The following is an 18,814-nucleotide window of genomic DNA, read 5'->3' on the forward strand; positions in this document are numbered from 1 at the left end:
CGATCACCAAACATTTCTGTATAAAACAACATCGATAAAGCCTTTTTTTGTTTTTTGTTCAGTGCTGTTGGCGGTAGGTGCACTTTATTCAGCAGCATTAGCGCCGGGAAGGCAAAGTGTTCCCATTTTGAACCATTTCATGTGTCTGAAGATAGAACTCTGCCATACCCAGCAGGCCCAGATAGTAAATCAAGTGTACCTATAGGCCTACTGCTGACCCATCAGATAGCTCAGATCACTGTGACTGCACTGTTTTTTCAAGCCATAGTGTCACGCCCTGGCCATAGTTTACTTTGTATGTTTCTATGTTTTGATTGGTCAGGGTGTGAACTGAGTGGGCATTCTATGTTGGATGTCTTGTTTGTCTATTTCTGTGTTTGGCCTGATATGGTTCTCAATCAAGGGCAGGTGTTAGTCATTGCCTCTGATTGGGAACCATATTTAGGTAGCCTGGGTTTCACTGTGTTTGTGGGTGATTGTTCCTGTCTCTGTGTTTTGCACCAGATAGGGCTGTTTTCGTAGGTTTGTTATTTTGTTAGTTTATCGTGTATACTTTCCGTATCTAATAAAATGAATCAAAACTACGCTGCATTTTGGTCCGCTCCTCCTTCCCACAACGAAAGCCTTGATACATAGGCTGTAAAAAAAAAAGAATCCCCGAACGCATAACAAAGTCGATACGGTGAGATTTCAAAACTTGTAAAACCATGACTAGAGAGAGACTCAATGATAACAGCAAATAGCTGCTGTATTAGTAAGTTAATGTTTAAGTCATTATTCAGCACTGTCAACACATTGTTCAACAATTTATAAGCCATAACATGTGCATTCTCCATACTTCCACTCACACCACAACCAGCACTGCAGCTGCAATGAATGAGTATAGCAAAAATGTTTTGATAAGCTTGAATTGTTTTTTATTAGCGGCTTGTCTTTTTTAACAGCGAGGAATATTTGACATTCTCTGGTCATAGGAGTAACAACATGAATTGGTGGATGAGGCAGAGATATTGCAGTGCGACTGTGTCCCCTTGTCTCAGAGGAGGGAGAGAGAGCGGAGGGACGGGTGAGCCTCAACGCTGCTCTCTCCCTCCCTCCCCTCAGACTGACCATCAGATGCAGGCCATCGGTCCAGCAAAATTTTAAAAAGCTAATTATTATGCTCACTCAGCTGTGCCTCACAAGTAATACAACAAATTATATATTACCAGTGTTATCATATACCAAAAATGTATTTCAAAATGGTCTGAGAAGAACAACATTGGCAGGGCAATTCAAGCATAGCCAATATGCAGTGATAATGTACTGGGCCTATAGCCTACTGCACAAACCTCATTGCTACATAGCTGTTTTTAATAAGCTAATGCTGTATAGGCTTGTGTTTTATAAGTCATGTTTTTTTTTCTTTTTCTGAACAGTAGATCTCGACTTGCTTTTCTACGTTGGTGACCACTGACTTGCAGTATACACATAATGAAGTAAGGTAGCTAATAAGCTAACTCGGGTGGCAGGTAGCCTAGCTTTTAGAGTGATGGGCCAGTAACCGAAAGATCGTTGATTTGAATAACCGAGCCGACAACGTGAAAAATCTGCCGATGTGCCCTTGAGCAAGGCTGTTAACCCTAATTTGCTCCAGGGGCGCCGTACTACTATGACTGACCTTGTAAAACAACACATTTCACTGCACCTATCCGGTGTATGTAACAATTAAACGTCTATCTATGTAGTCATCTAGGTAAAATGTTATTTGAAGGGCCCAAACATAAGGGCTTCATAACTCATTCATACATCATTCATAACTCATTCATAACTCATTCATACTGCTGAAGTCCAGTTATGTCAACAACCGCAACTTGTGTTGTCTTGTGGTTATTAGGATGGCACGAGAATAGCTTATCCGCGATAAGTAGAGGAGGACTGATGATGCATTAGAGTACCATAAGATCCGTAGTTGAGTGTAGTGTCAAACAGTACTATGAACCATGCCCATGGTCTGTGTTTGCTATGGTTAAACATACAACTGCATTGTTCCCATTCACAAGTCCATTCTCTTCTCTGGGCTTCGGTGGTTGCTGTTTCTCCTACTCTCCTTTAAAACAAAGACATCACAGTTGTCTCTGTCTATCTGCGAGGGCACCTATTCCCTGTTGCTCTCCGCCGTGTCACAGTGGGTTTGTCTATCTCTATTAAAACCACTGATGCCCTGGAAACCGCTTGGACTCCATACCCAGCCTTTATGCAAACCCATTTTACTATTCATTCCACTCTATCTCTTCACTGGCTGGCTGCCGATAGCGCGGTGGAATCACAGCATTACTCTGTCATCGGGAATGACAGAGCCTTGCACTTTGAGACGACATCTTGCCGATAAGTTGCAAAACCACCACCCCTCGTATTTGAATGAGGGGATGATTTTTTCGCTCGTGGAGTGTTTAAACCTCTGGCTTCCTTTGAAGAGAATGCTAATTGGGTGTGTCAATTGTGTGCTGGCTGTTATGATGTAACATTTTTAGCAGTTTGCAGACACGCGGCCTGATAGGACACCTGTAGAAGGCAACAACGTAATCGCAGCAACACCATCGATCACTGTTAGATCCTGCACTGTCAAACAACTACCCATATAATTATCTGAGATTATCATAATAATTGACAGCGCTTTATGTTTTGATACCCGGTCAAGTCATACAATACACTGTATACAGTATAAACACTGAGTGTACAAACATTAGGAACACAGTCCTAAAATTGAGTTGCATCCCCTTTTGCCTTCAGAACAGCCTCAATTCGTCAGGTCAAAGCATTCTACAGCATTGCAGTTGACACACTCAAACTGGTGCGCCTGGCACCTGCTACCATTCACCGTTCAAAGGCACTTACATTTTGTCTTGCCCATTCACCCTCTGAATGGCACACATACACTATCCATGTCTACATTGTCTCAAGGCCTAAAAATCCTTCTGTAGTTCTTTCCTGCAGTCAAATCAAGTCACCCTTCATGGGTGGAATGTTTAAGCCCATAACCATGTGTGTGAGGTGTATACTTTTGTCTCAAAGTAGATTTGTTTAAGACTACCAAGAACCACTTTGTGTGACCCTGATTTAGCACATTGCCCCTGATTTAGCACATTGCCCCTGATTTAGCACATTGCCCCTGATTTAGCACATTGCCCCTGATTTAGCACATTGCCCCTGATTTAACACATTGCAGTAAAAGGTTATCCTGTCACCTCCCCTTCATCTACACGCATTGAAGTGGATTTAACAGGTGACATCAATAAGGGATCACCTGGATTCACCTGGTCAGTCTTTCATGGAAAGAGCAGGTGTTCCTAATGTTTTGTACACTCAGTGAATAGATATATATATATATATATATATTGTCAGATACACCAGATATGTTTAGTGAAATGTGTCATTTTACAGGGTCAGACATAGTAGTACGGCGCCCCTGGAGCAAATGAGGGTTAAGTGCCTTGCTCAAAGGCACATCGGCAGATTTTTCACTTTATCGGAACGGGTTTTCAAATCAATGACCTTCGGTTACTGGCCCAACCCTCTAACGACTAGGCTACCTGCTGCATTCAAAGCGCGGGTTTGAACAGGTTCAATACACTATTAATACAGGTTGAAAGTGCTTCAATATACCTTTGATCCAAATATTTGCAACAGTAGTTTTGCATATCAATCTATCACTTAATGCTTGATGGAGTCATAGTGTAGGCCTAATCCAGGTTTGTACAGTATTACTAATGTAAATGCACTATTTGTCTGGTAATAGGAAGTTATTGTTTTCTTTGAAGTTCATAGTTAATAGTTTTAAAGCAGGATGTTGAGCATGAGGGGGTTTTCTTGCTGCCGTAAACTCAGTAGTTCACCTAGGTCAGGAAGCAGTGTGAAAGGTACAGGGGAAATATTTTAGCTATGCGAAGCTTTAGAAAGAGATGTGGTACAAACGATGGGGTTAAACGAACACTAAGAGCTGCTCGTGGTCTGCCTTCACAAATGCTAAAGTTAGAAGGAAGCTAGCATGGAGACATTTGTTTTTCTATTTCCTCAATTCAACTTTTTGGCCCCAAAGGAGGAAGCGTATTTCAAAATGCTTGGTCCTAAGGACTTGAAGGCACCGAGAATGAAAGATAGTAATTCCAGGTAGGTTTTTTGCACTTGAAATCTTCCTATCCTTTTTTATTTGAAAGCAGATTTCGATTTTTTTGGGTGTATTTTAACAATTCTGTGAAGCTTTTAAGACCTTGTTTCATTACATCTTGTAAGAATGGCACTTCCTTTATTTGCATTGCACAACAGCAATGGGAGACAGACAGAGAAAACCTTATTGCCAGTACGAATATCTTCTCTTATAGTGTGACTTTCTCCTCCACAACTCTTCCACTCTTTAAGTGTTTGTGTTGCCTTCATAATGTAAGGGGGTCTACCATGGCACCACGCTTGACTTGTCTCTACAGAGTGAGAGGGCACATGTGCATCTGAGAGCCATTGCCATTCTCTCAATAGCAGGAGGTCAGAAAAGAAATGTTCATTCGTTAAGGCGACACCCTAGCACTAACAACCGTGAGTTCTGTACCTTGGTTCATTTATTTTGCATCTCTGAGTTCTCAACGAGACAAGAGGAGACGCAGAGTCGTTGTTAAAGTGCCACGGCGTCGTTTGTTTGAGAGTGTGAAGTCATTTGGGGCTGTCTCGGTTTGTTGATACTTTTGATGTAGAACTGTGAGGCAAATTAAATTAAATTACGCGATGGGGATGAATTGTGACATGGTAAAACATGTGTTCCTCGTGACTATCCATCATTTAACGATACAAAGTTGAACAATACAACCTCGACAGGAGGTAGAGAGGAGACGGGAAATGCAACTTTTGAATGATTTTACAACACAGTTTCAGTGTCCGTCGGTGTGAATTCCTGTCCATGCAAATCCCCTTGAATGTGTTGCAGATACTGGTTCGTTGAGAAAAGGTGCAGAAGTACATTTCCCCTTGGTTTGCCTTTGTTCTGTGTCTACAGGGCGTACGTGTGGTTGGTTCCTAGTTTCAGAATGATGGTTAGCACGCTGACACCATCTCACTTTGCTAGCATTCTCAAGGGCACTGTCCACCCCACACCGTCTCACTTTGCTATCATTCTCAAGGGCACTGTCCACCCCATGAGATGCCACTGCTGCCTTTAGTGAAACACTGCTTGCTCTGTTAACCTTTACGTCATGTGGCCCAGGTGGAAAGAAAGAAGAGGTCCTATTTATTTCAGTTATCGTGTGATCGTCCATGTTAAAGGTCCTCGGCTTGAGTAAACAATGGCCGGTTTATTACTCTGTTGTTGTGATTTTGTAGCCTGGTTCCCAGATATGTTTGCGCTGTCTTGCCGACTGAAACAATGTATAGCGTAATAATAACCATAGGAGTTGGCAAGACAGCACAAACAGGTCTGGGGCCAGGCTAGTGATTTCATTCATTATGATTAAACTGCTGTACAGTAAACCGAAAAGTAATCATTATGTAAAGTGTTCCATTAACTGTGGTTGCAGATTGAAAGACAAGAGGTGCCAACTGAGCCTTCTGCTGACCAAGTCAGGCTCCCATGAAAACATCAGTCCAGAAAAGAAGACCACCACCGCAACCAGCAAGTAAGGCGTCAGTCAAGTGTAGAGGCAAAGCAATGGAAAGAAATTGCCCTGCAGAATAACATAACATGTTTAATTGCCCCAGTTACCCAATTTGTATTGAAGAGCATTTTCAATCTCAAGGGCTTTCCACACTGTATGTCGGATTTAGTCTTTTACGATTATTACACGTCACACTCTGCGATGTGACCTAATTTACATCAACTTGGCCAGATTATATGATTTGCTTCAGTTCTGTCGTCCCATTCTGCAATTGGCTTGCGGGGCTAGGTCAGCCGGGCTGGGCTACGTTAACTGGACGTATCAAAAGCACGGCATCGAGAGAACAACAACAAGCTGACGACTGACAGACATTGCTCCTCCTACCTCTGTGAGCGTGCGCTACTCGTCATGAGGAGCTCAACTCTCAAATAGAAGAGGAACATCACAACGCTAACACTGAATATTAGGCCCATAGCTCCAATGGGATATGCGCCCCCAGCATAGTCATTGCCGGTTACACAATACAAGCGTTGACATGTTGACAGCCGATGTGTCTCTATGTTATTTGTAACTACACACAGGCCATTACTTGCGCCAAGTTTTCATTATCCAATCTGTGAATTCTAATTTTGAAGAAATAAATGCATGCAACACTGCACGACAAAGGCTCAACATTGTTGACACTGCCAGAACTTTGTTGGAGACTATGACCGCACACAGTCGTACTTAAATGGGCAAACCCAAGACCCTGTCACAGTGAGATGTCCGACAATCGTTTTACGACCTAAGAATTTGCCCACGATGTGTACATTTTGTCTGGGTGTCATATGAGACGGCTAAAATCTTATAGTCTGTGCGGGCCTTTAATGGGATAGTTCAGCGCAATTACATTTAGATCGTTGTTGCCGTACGTCCTAAGCAGCATTGCCCAGCCCATAGACTACTACAAGGAAACAAATATCGAATGTAATTTAGCTGAAATACCCCTTTAAATTCATGGACTATACAGTTTATTTTCCTCAATCAAAATACCATTGGGAAACAACAGAAGCTAGACATACTGTAGCCCACCATCAGCGTTCAACAGGCTTGCACAGAAAGATATATAAACAAATAAACAGATCATTAGCAAAGGACTTAAATGGTATCTCTGACTCTTTATTTCCGCAGCATCTCACCGGAGGCAGCTTTGAGTTGGAGTAGCACCTTTGAAGAGCTGCTCAGACATTCAGGTTAGATTGAAACCGGCGATGTCTGATTTAGTCACAAATTGCGAGTCTATTTTTGTTCAAGGCACAACTTTAATGGGAAGCCACAGTGTCTTTAGGGAAATTAAAGGTTAGAGGAGAGAACAATGGAGTTTCACTGCTATATTTTTAGTGTTAGGTAAGACTATCAAACCTGTCTAACTTCCTGATATGTCTATTGAAAGAGTGTTTCATTACAGCTGTGAATAATTTTGCTGGGCTCGCTCTATGAGTCATTGAGATCAGTGGTTGAATGTTCAATATTATCTTTCCCACTTTCCATTGAGAGCAGGTTGGGAATCTACAGAGCTTGACCATTTCTATTTTGAATCGGAATTAACCAAAATCAGCCAAATCTCAATTAATGCAGTCTGAAATTCAATCAAGTGTAAGTTACGAAGTAACTCATCTATAGTATCAGTGGGGACAGTGCAGATCCCTTTGTCGCCATTATTCTGGAGCAGTACATGTTGTTTTTTATCCATATAAGCCTCACGATTGAATCCAATAAATCCAATGGATCATTAAAGAGTATGTTCTTCTCCCCCGAGTAGATGGAGTGGAGACGTTTTCTCAGTTCCTCAGAACAGAGTTCAGTGAGGAGAACATTGAGTTCTGGTTGGCCTGTGAGGAATACAAGACCATCGACTCGGATGCCAGGCTCATCACCAAAGCCAAGCAGATGTATGCTGTCTTTATTGAAGCCGATTCCCCAAAGGAGGTATATATGGTGCTTGAGAAACTAAACTAAATAGGCCTTGCTGGAGCTTTGTAAGCTGTATAGGGTCTAGATGTTTCCCTGACCATGTGGGCCCTATTAATGGCAATTGGGGAAACTGTGGGGCCACATCAATGGGACTTCCCTAAAGCTGCTAGTTGGTCAAGCATTCACAGAAAGATCAAATCTCATTCTTGTTGATCTTCTATGGTCTTGATCTAATTCAAAAGGAGACTGGATGAAAATGCATCAACATTCACCGCTATACAGACTTCGACTTTTATAAACTACGCATTGGAATTATGCAGAGGTTTACAATGAGTGTGAGGCATGAACAAAGCCCCGAGTGCATGATAAACCTATGGTTAAGAAGATGCTCTATACCCCTAGTAAGACAGATATGACCATTACAGAAGCGGGTGGTTTCGAAGCGTTACAACCTCAGGCACCATTGGATGAAGACAGATCGTGACCGTGTGGTTTTCCTTCTCTGCGACGAGCAGCAACTGAGCAAGTGGAATAATTACCCAGACTCTTTCAGTTTGAGATGATGATGTTAGTGTCTTCTAAGCTCGGTTGAAGAATAAGTGAGCATGACTTCTAAACCAAGTATTGTGTCACAGAAGTGCATTTACATGGAGGGCTCTGCGTAACATAAACTAGGAAGAATGTCTCAAGGTGTCTTGGGCCAGTCATGAACTGTAGCTGTTTAGAGTACATTTACCCCTCTCCCACTGATCTTAAACAAGTCACACTTGCCAATAGAAAGGATTGGGTGTATAGCTAAAATAACATCTAATTTATATATAACCATGGGCATAATTTAATATATTTGCATGAAATTACTCTATTTCCAACCAGCATCTCTCTAAGGTACCGCCCCCTCACGATTTCACAATCTCCAGTAGCTTTCACCATGGATTTCACTCAAATTCTTGATTGTTTTTGTCAAATACTCTTGCATATTCAACATTAGGCGGAGACTACAGTGAGTGGCAATAGGACAAATTCACTTATATCTGCATTAAAGCAGTCAAAAGTTTAGTATTTGGTCCCATTCTCCTAGCACACAATGATTACATCAAGCTTGTGACTCTACAAACTTATTGGATGCATTTGTTGTTTGCATTTGCCCCAGACCATTATTCCCCCTCCACCAAGCTTTACAGTTGGCACTATGCATTCGGCAGGTAGCATTCCAAACCCAGATTTCTCTGCCAGACTGCCAGATGGTGAAGCGTGATTCATCACTCCAGAGAACGCGTTTCCAGTGCTTCAGAGTCCATTAGCGGCAAGTTTTATGCCACTCCAGCCACTGCTTGGCATTGCGCATGATGATCTTAGGCTTGTGTGCAGCTGCTCGGCCTTGGAACCCCGATTCATGAAGCTCCCGACAAAACAGTTATTGTGCTGACATTGCTTCCAGAGGCAGTTTGGAACTCTGTAGTGAGTGTTGCAACTGAGGACAAACGATTTTTACGCGTTATGTGCTTCAGCACTTGGCGGTCCCGTTCTGTGAGCTTGTGTGGCCTACCACTTCACGGCTGAGCCATTGTTGCTCCTATATGTTTCCACTTCACAATAACAGCACTTAAATTTGACCCAGGCAGCTCTAACAGGGCAGAAATTTGACTTGTTGGAAAGGTGGCATCCTATGACGGTGCCACGTTGAAAGTCACTGAGCTCTTCAGTAAGGCCATTCTACTGCCAATGTTTGTCTATGGAGATTGCATGACTGTGTGCTCAATTTATACACCTGTCAGCAACGGGTCTGGCTGAAATAGCCGAATCCACTATTTTGAAGCGGTGTCCGCATACTTTTGTATAGTGTAGATACAAATAAAAAAAACTGACATTTTGAAGGGAACTGGAATTTGTTTGAGCGGACATAACAGATGTTTGAGTGATCGCAAAATCAACGGGAAGATGTGCTTTGCACAAGCACCAGTTGGAATAAGTATTGCTTTTCTTTTGAAAACAATCAAATGGGAAGGAGGAGCTAGTACCATATTACCATATCTAAGGTTTGATTTGGGATTGAGCCACTTAACACAATAGTGTCACTTTACTTTTAGGTCAACATCGACTACGCAACAAAGGTGGCCATCCAGAAGACCATCACCACGCCGACGAATACCTGCTTCGATGCGGCACAGAGCAAAGTCTACAGCCTGATGAAAAAAGACTGCTACCCAAGGTTCCTCACTTCCGAAATCTACCTTCGCCTCACCAAGAGAAAAGGCCCCGGGACCACCATGTTCCGCCGGAGGTCACGGTCCTGCGTTTTCAATGAGCCGCGAGGGGAGGCCACGGGCGACTCCTATGCCTGGTTGTAGAATCTTAAACTGAGAGTAGCACAAAACACACACACACCCTTCTGATTTCTCTTGCGGTGCAATGCCTGTATCTGACTCGCTGTGTGACTCGTTGTTGTGTTTTTTAATGAGACTTTCTGAAGAGATTTGACTTTACAGCTATCAGTTAAAGTGTTCCCCATCTAGACACAGAATACTGTTTTCGAATACTAATATTCATCTCTATTACCGTTAAATGTCTTGCCACTGCTTGTATTAATTCAATAATTTATGATAATAATCTGTTATGTTGGCTTTTAGTTGTAAATTGTATATATAGTCTGGAGAGTAATTATTGGAATAAACGATGTACTATTAAAGCTTTTTCTAACGTTTATAACGGTTCAATTATGTCAAAAGAGACAAACAGAAAACATGACAAATAGCGACTATGACGTTAGTGCATTACACAATCAGAAGGTGCGATAGAAGTATTTGGAAGGGACCCGCTGTCAAATCACAAAAAAAAATGTATAGACCTCACTGAGCAAGTGAGTAACCACTCTACGGTTAGAATTATTCACGTCATTGGTATGCACACGGTATTCCTTACAAAGAAAAATATGTAATCATTCCAAGCTGCCAACGATCCCACTGAATCTATCTTGGCGGTGTCAAATTCATTACAGCAAAGTGATTAGATTGTTTCCTACCCACTAAGAGTTAAATGACGGACAGTATTGGCTTCATGGCATCTTCACCATGGGAGTTTGGTGGGATATATATATATATATATATTTATTTTTTTAACTACACATTGCCTGGACATTAAAAAAAATCACGTATTAGTAGTAGTTGAAATTCCAAGACAGTTCACAGCAATGCCAAATCTTTCGGATAGAGAAATCACTAGGCGCCACACTTGACTTGACTTAAGACTTTGCGACGAAACAACCCTAATAAATACATATGCCAGGCAGGCAACAAAAACAAATGCGATAAAGCATTTAGCATTTAGCTTCAATTTACATTAATTTAATTCAGGAATGCTAACGTTGGCTGATGTTTCCTTACCCCTCACTGATTCAAACCGATGCCCTAGAAATGAACCTACTTACAGTGGAGACAAAAAGTGTTAGGAGTGGAGGACTATGTACACTGTGGGATTCAAATCCTTGCCTTGCCTTTTTTTAAATAAAATATTTATATTTATTTCACACAGGTGGGCAGACATTGTTGCAGCACATGGGGAAAATATACTTGTTTTTTGTAGGCTGCTGAAGGTGCTCGTCGAGGATACACAGTGCCTCACTGTGGGTTACCAGAGGAAGCACCCTAACCCAGTGTGGGCCAAGAGTACTTCCTGGTCAAATCAAGTAGCCAGAAAAAATGATTGGGCCTTGTTACTATGTTACTATGGAAAACTCCTTAATGTGTGTATGAAACCTGTACATTTTAATAAACATGCCACAATGCAATGTCTACATGGCAGCTGAGGGAATAAGGGAAACCACAAATGGGGGAAAAACTGTTTTATTTATGTTTTGTGTGTGGGTAGGAATGCTTTGATAATAAACTCCTCTGGGTTAACTTGAAGAAGAATCCACCAACTTTGTAGTTTTGGGATGTATAGCAACCACACCAGCAATAGACGGGTTTTAGAGTCTGCAGTGCACCAATTGCAACACTTCTCAGCACTGTGCACATGAGAGACAAACACCTCTTTTGAAAATCAAATTTCGTCCACGCGGATGCAAATCGGGATCGCCGTGGTGTTTTCCATCACTTGGTGAGATTTCCATTCTTGGTTTTGTTTGGGAAGCACATAATATCCTGGGCTGGAGGATGATGGGGATCAGGATATGTGAGCACCACAGGAAGGACTGTCCTCGTACACCATGAAGACTGTCCTCATATGCCATGACCCGCCATCATTAATCTTCATTAGTACATTAATGGCTACACATTTGCAGTTACTGGATACATTGGGAATATTCCATTACCCCTATCCCACAATGCATCACTTGGCTGACACATGAGGATGGGTTTCCAATATGCAGAAAGGGTATACCTTGCACTGACTGCATCTGTGGTTAACCTTTGACCCTCCCATCAAGGTGGTAGATATTCAACACCATAAAAGGATCAGAGAAGGGAAATATAACCAGTACAATATTTTATATATGTAGCCCTTTTCAAGCAAACATGGACCATATTGTACTTTTAGTACTTTATTCACAAAGGCCAGTATTCCTAACACTCGGATATCACTCAAACTTTCACACAAGTCAAAATAGAGTTTACCATGTCTAAACATATGATGTGCTTTAGTGCAGGGTTAGTTTTGACAGACATAAGAAAGAAAGACTGAAGATATCACACGCATCATGCACAGAGCATAGCATAGAATAGTATTGTTGCTGTGTCATTATAATTAAATGTGGAAGATGTTCCACAACAGAGATGCAAATCCAGCGTAGTAACAGGATGTGGGATTCCCTTCATGCTCTATTTGTTTATGGTCAGCCTCCCATCTAGGTGCTTCATAAGCACTTCATCATCTGTTTACCTTTCATTTTCTATTTTGCATTTCACCTCACTCATTTGACCTCATTTCATTTTCCATCTGTAGCTTCTTCGGCTGTTCAAAAGCATAAATACAGATACCTGTATTCCAAAATCCTTCACAAATCCTTCAATATGTTTTGATGCTGTAGTTGGCTATTTTGTTACAATACAACAGCTGATGATATATTCCATGTGTAGCTTTTTAGGCTGTTCGAAAAACATAAATACACATACCTGTACTTGAAAAGTATAAAAATGCGTACTTGCGTACTTATCTTATGTTTCTGTTACTGACCAAGAACGACTATCTGAAAGAGATTTTGGTTTTACTGTAGAGTATTTATCCACTGAGAAATGATCTGGTGAAATGGTAATTACAGAGTAATAACATGTAAAAAGCTACATCTCTATAACATTCTAATAATAACTTGAAACAAGCTCTACTGGGCACCATTTGTTACCAAGTAGTACTAGTGCCATTCATCGATGGAAACGCCCTTTACCATGGTAAATGTACCATTGTGTACCATGGTACACTCTTTTTTAAATATTAGGACTATATACTCTGTCTTTCATCTTCATATCTATGATTGAAACTGAGGTGGACAGGATATCATCGAAGACATGAGGGCCACTCCTTGAAACCCAGGTGTATACTCTCTCAGGGGTCAGAGAGGCCTCGGAAGGAAGGATACCCTCTCTCGCAAACATCACTTTGCATACTGATTTTCATGTGTCCCATTCACGGAGGGAGTCTGGTCTAGATCATTCCCTGCAACTTAACTCCCTCACCTCGGAACAATCAAAATCTTAGCCTCACATTGGCAGGAACGATTTTCTCTCTCCCAGACAGACAACGCTGCCATGGCAATAAAGTGAGTTTGATTATCACTGATTCTGTAGATGAATGCCGCTATGTTTCAAGTTACGACTTATTGCAAGAATGAGGAGTCTACTATGTGCATTTTGTATCTAAGTTAATATAATGTATTGGATAACAGGTTATTTGAATTTTTTTTAAAGATCTTTTCACTGGACTATAAAACATATTTTTTAAATGCAAAACCATTGATGGACCGTATTCATCTATTTTCTTTCCAGGTGTGAGGCAGATTTGATATTGTGTTTTGAAAATCATTGATTACTGGGCTAGTGATGGATCTCAACGCTCTTTTCAAGGGTAGATTTTGTTGCTTTCTCAAGGACCCACTTGAAGAGGCTGAGACTTGGGGAGAGTCTGTGGACAAACTCCTGTGTAGTAAACGTAAGGACAACGTTTTTATCCTTTTACTATACTGCCTGTCTAGAAGGCATCACCGACAGTGCCAAGCTGATTATGCCATCCTCAGGATGTGATTTAGAAAATCACAGGCAAATTACGATTGTCTGTTACAAGTAACTAAAATGTATCAAGTTAGGATTACTACCTTTGTCTTGCGACAGAACTCACGCTCATATGCTTTCTTACAATAACAAACATAGAGACATCTCATTTCCCTTCTTTTCCTATTTTTCCATATGTCCAGCTGGGCAGGCAGCTTTCCGACAATTCCTGAAGTCCGAGTATAGTGAGGAGAATATCCTGTTTTGGCTGGCCTGTGAGGACTACAAGAAGATCAAGTCTCTTCCAGAGATGATCTCCTCTGCAAACAGGATCTACTCTGAGTTTGTGGAATGTGAAGCACCCAGACAGGTAAGTAGCTACCTGAGGCCGTATGTATCAAGCATCTCAGAGTAGGAGTGCTGATCTAGGCTGATCAGTTTAGCCTTTAAGATCATAATGAATACGATTAAATGGACAAGAGATGCCTGATCCTAGATCAGCATCCGTACTCTGATACACTCGACACATACAACCCCCGATGACAATCTGCTGGATTTCATAACAACTCAGAACAAACAAATGAATTAATAAGGACCTGGTTGGATCTAGACCTGTTTATACTTTTGTCTGCCTTTATACATTCAGTGGACATCAGACGTAGAAATGTGTCTGGGAAAAAAACAACATGTATTTACTGGGCTTATATCTTGGTTGAAGATCAACATTGATTGTGGGACCAGAGAAAATATCACCAAGAACATCTCCCAGCCGAGCCTGACTTCCTTTGACGTGGCACAGAAGCTGATTTACAGTCTGATGGCCAGGGATTGTTACCCACGATTCCTCAAGTCAGACATCTACCAGGATTTGCTTAGGAGAGCAGATGCAAGGTGACTCTCTTAAATGACAAACGCTCTAAGTGTTTCTCAATGTTTTATGTACCACACACAAGCTATAGTCCCTCCATCCATGGAGGACCACTTTGATTAAAGGGATGGTTTTGTTTATTTTTTACCTTATTTTCGACTTACCTAGGGTGATGTTACCTAGGGTTTAGTTTAGCAATATCCAGAATCTCCTGGCTAGACTGTTTTTAAATGTAGCAATGCACGTGGAAATGGATTGTATCGTTCCTTAAAACTAGCACCTGAGAACTGACTAAATGGCTGCCAGCTCACCATTTAACCAGGAACTGGTCAAGAACAACCCAGAAGTTGAGAAACACATTCTTTCAACTCTTTCATCTACGCTATGCTTACCATGTTATTGCAATCCATGTCCAAACAATATCAGATATATATTTTCTTTAACCGGTGACTACATTTAATGGGTTGATTCCATTCTCAATTAATGTATATAGTATAATGTGTGCAATGTTGTTTTATTTAACTAAGTTATTTGTAGAGACTAAAATGCCAAAATGTTGCCGCTTTGACTATAAATTAGATGATGAATAAGTTCTTAATTTGTATCAATAGTATTATCACTTCTGTATGTAATCAGATGCCGTCTCAAATTGAAATTAAAATGATCTGAATGAATCAAGCATCAAATTTGAAATAAAAAACTATACAAATGAGTTGCCAAGCTCCTGTCCTTCTTCTGCGTGGATATTTTTGGGAAAGCCAGATGCAACCATTATGTGCCTGCTTTTTACAGGTGCACTGGCTACTGCAATTCAAAGTTGTATGCATTCTAACCTTTTAAGTTCCCAGATATTCAGGGAGACAAAGGGAGGGCATTTTTTGTGAATGGTGGATAACATGTGGTGGAAAACTTTGAGTCGGGTGATGAATGAGAATGATCTGAAATCTCTATTGTCATTTGTTTATTTGGTCTGTTCATATGTGCAGTTGAAGTCGGAAGATTACATAGACCTTAGCCAAATACATTTAAACTCAGTTTTTCACAATTCCTGACATTCAATCCTAGTAAACATAGGTCAGTTAGGATCACCACTTTATTTTAAGAATGTGAAATGTCAGAATAATAGTAGAGAGACTGATTTATTTCAGCTATAATTTCATCCCATTCCCAGTGGGTCAGAAGTTTACATACACAAAATTAGTATTTGGTAGCATTGCCTTTAAATTGTTTAACGTGTGTCAAACATTTCAGGTAACCTTCCACAAGCTTCCCACAATAAGGAAGTGCGCCAGTCCCACCTGCAGCAAACACCCCCACAACATGATGCTGCCACCCCCGTGCTTCACGGTTGGAATGGTGTTCTTCGGCTTGCAAGACCCCCCCCAAACAGTTATATTTTTGTTTCATCAGACCAGAGGACATTTCTCCAAAAAGTACGATCTGTGTCCCCATGTGCAGTTGCAAACCGTAGTCTGGCTTTTTTATGGCAGTTTTGGAGCAATGGCTTCTTCCTTGCCGAGTGGCCCTTCAGGTAATGGCGATATAGGACTCGTTTTACTGTGGATAGAGCTACTTTTGTACCTGTTTCCTCCAGGATCTTCACAAGATCCTTTGCTGTTGTTCTGCAATTGATTTACACTTTTCGCACCAAAGTACGTCAATCTCTATGAGACAGAATGCGTCACCTTCCTGAGCAGTATGAAGGCTGCATGGTCCCATGTTGTTTATACGTGCGTACTATTGTTTGTACAGATGAACGTGGTACCTTCAGGCGTTTGGAAATTGCTCCCAAGGATGAACCAGACTTGTGGAGGTCTACAATTATTTTTCTGAGGTCTGATTTCTTTTGATTTTCCCATGATGTCAAGCCAAGAGGCACTGAGTTTGAAGGTAGGCCTTGAAATACATCCAAAGGCATATCTCCAATTGACTCAAATTATGTTAATTAGCCTATCAGAAGCTTCTAAAGCCATGACATCGTTTTCTGAGATTTTACAAGCTGTTTAAAGGCACAGTCAAGTTAGTGTAAGTAAACTTCTGACCCACCGGAATTGTGATACAGTGAAATAATCTGTTTGTAAACAATTGTTGGAAAAATGACTTGTGTCATGCACAAAATAGATGTCCAAACTGACTTGCCAAGACTATAGTTTGTTAACAAGAAATTTATGGAGTGGTTGAAAAATGGGTTTTAATGACTCCATCCTAAGTGTATGTAAACTTCCGACTTCAACGGTATGTATTTAAAATCAGATATCTCTTTTGAAGAAAACATTTAATCAGCAGCAATTTTGCTCTCATGTAAATTGTGCGTAGTGCAGTCAGGGTGTCTCTGTGCTATCATTTTGAATTCGATGCAAAACATCCCGATTGTTTTGATTGACCATGATTGCGATCCGATTAACTTTCCGTTTCCCCGAAGAGTGCACACGTTCACTCCCCATCCATGGATAAATATGAAATATTTGAAATTTGATGGAAACTCCCTCTAGCCCATGCTGGCATCAATCCAGTATTTCAAAAAACAACTCTGAACACTTTAAGGAGATGGGTTAGAAGGGTGTTGGAACAGAGGGTGTGGTCCCTGAAGTGTGTACAGCTCTCCAACTCCAGGTGGCAGCAAAGCTCACACATTGACTTATGTTCTTGTTTTGTAAACAAATTAAACTTGGCCCTGCACCAGAACTTGGGTGGCAGGTAGCCTAGTGGTTCGGCCAGCCTAGCAGTTAAAAGCGTTAGGCCAGTAGCTGAAAAGTCACAATGATTCGAATCCCTGAGCTGACTAGGTGAAAAATCTGTCAATGTGCCCTTGAGCAAAGCACTTAACCCTACATTCTCCTGTAACTCACTCTGGATAAGTGCCTGCTAAATTATTCAAATGTCCTACAGTAAATTGTATGTATATATTAGGGGCGGTTGGGGGGCCGGAACAAATTACAAATGATTTGTAGACTACAAATTGACCGCAAGAAACCCAAACAGATATAATGTTTGATTAAAACATAATAATTTCAAACCCTGATTACATTTGTCTCTTTATTATGTGTGGGATTTCTTAAATTAAAATCACTTAGCGCTGATTTCCTGGTGTTTTTACAGTCTTTTATGTCCAACAATGAAAATTACACACTCAGATATATATATTTGTTCTTGGTCAGAAAACCTGGGGGGCCAAATAAAACCACCCGAGGGCCCCCAGTTGGGGAATTATGGAATAGATAAAACAGAAGCTGCACAGGTTTCATGTTGACAGTCATGACTATACAACCACATAGTATCAGACAACTTGCACTATTATCATCAAGTCGGTTTGGGTTTTGTTGTTGATTGGTGTAATCCCATGACTCTTGATCAGAAGTTTTTGTGTTCAATCCCAGTGTCACGCCCTGACCTTAGAGATCCTTTTTATGTCTCTATTTTGGTCTGGTCGAGGCGTGAGTTCGGTAGGGCATTCTATGTTTTGTGTTCTATGTTTTCTATTTCTGTGTTTTTGGCCGGGTGTGGTTCTCAATCAGAGGCAGCTGACTATCGTTGTCTCTAATTGAGAACCATACTTAGGTAGCCTTTTCCCACCTGTGTTTTGTGGGTAGTTGTTTTCTGTTTTTGTGTCTGCACTAGACAGAACTGTTTTGGTTTCGTTCGTTCTCTTTGTTGTTTTTGTTATTCAGTGTTCAGTTCTATTAATAAATCATGAACACTTACCACGCTGCGCTTTGGTCCACTTCTTCATGCAACGATGACCGTAACAGAACTACCCACCACCAAAGGACCAAGCAGCGTGGCCAGGAGAGGCAGCCCCAATACGGGACGGTCGGCACACGGGACGGTCGGCGGAGCCCGAGGATGGAACCAGAGCCAGTCGGGGTGAAATTGGAGGTGAGCAAAGGAAGCAAAGCAGAGACAGTGAAGGAGTTGATGGGGAGATTGGAGGAGAGATTAATGAGAGAGTTGCTGTGTTGGTGCATAAGGCATGACATCCACCCGACGGAGCGTGTCCTCGATTTGATGTCACCTGAGTCAGCTCTCCATACTCGTCCTGGGGTGCGTGCTACCCGCCTGGTGAAGACTGTGCCAGACCCACGCACAAGGCCTCCTGTGCGCCTCCCCAGCCCTGCACGTCTTGTGCCAGCTTGGCGCTACAGTTCTCCAGTACGCGTTCTTAGCCCGGTGCGCTACAT

General features: G+C 41.5%; 2 protein-coding genes across 3 annotated transcripts; both read left to right on the top strand.

The window, feature by feature from the left end:
- Positions 1–3,895: 3,895 nt before the first annotated feature.
- On the top strand, positions 3,896–10,257 carry LOC135517049 (regulator of G-protein signaling 21-like). The gene is made up of 5 exons (XM_064941076.1): positions 3,896–4,149; positions 5,541–5,639; positions 6,789–6,850; positions 7,420–7,586; positions 9,659–10,257. The coding sequence occupies exons 1-5, from the start codon at positions 4,028–4,030 to the stop codon at positions 9,917–9,919; spliced, it is 711 nt and encodes a 236-aa protein (XP_064797148.1). The 5' UTR covers positions 3,896–4,027; the 3' UTR covers positions 9,920–10,257.
- A 2,864-nt stretch (positions 10,258–13,121) lies between these two features.
- On the top strand, positions 13,122–15,272 carry LOC135508274 (regulator of G-protein signaling 21-like). 2 transcript variants are annotated; one of them, XM_064928351.1, is made up of 4 exons: positions 13,122–13,320; positions 13,547–13,709; positions 13,972–14,138; positions 14,487–15,272. In XM_064928351.1, exons 2-4 carry the CDS (start codon positions 13,601–13,603, stop codon positions 14,661–14,663), a joined length of 453 nt encoding a protein of 150 aa, XP_064784423.1. In that variant the 5' UTR covers positions 13,122–13,320; positions 13,547–13,600; the 3' UTR covers positions 14,664–15,272. The 2 variants fall into 2 exon arrangements, with proteins under 2 accessions (XP_064784423.1, XP_064784431.1); XM_064928359.1 differs by having other exon boundaries at positions 13,630–13,709.
- The last annotated feature ends 3,542 nt before the right edge of the window (positions 15,273–18,814 follow it).

The sequence above is a fragment of the Oncorhynchus masou genome, chromosome 3 (assembly GCF_036934945.1).
Source record: "Oncorhynchus masou masou isolate Uvic2021 chromosome 3, UVic_Omas_1.1, whole genome shotgun sequence".
Taxonomy (NCBI): domain Eukaryota; kingdom Metazoa; phylum Chordata; class Actinopteri; order Salmoniformes; family Salmonidae; genus Oncorhynchus; species Oncorhynchus masou.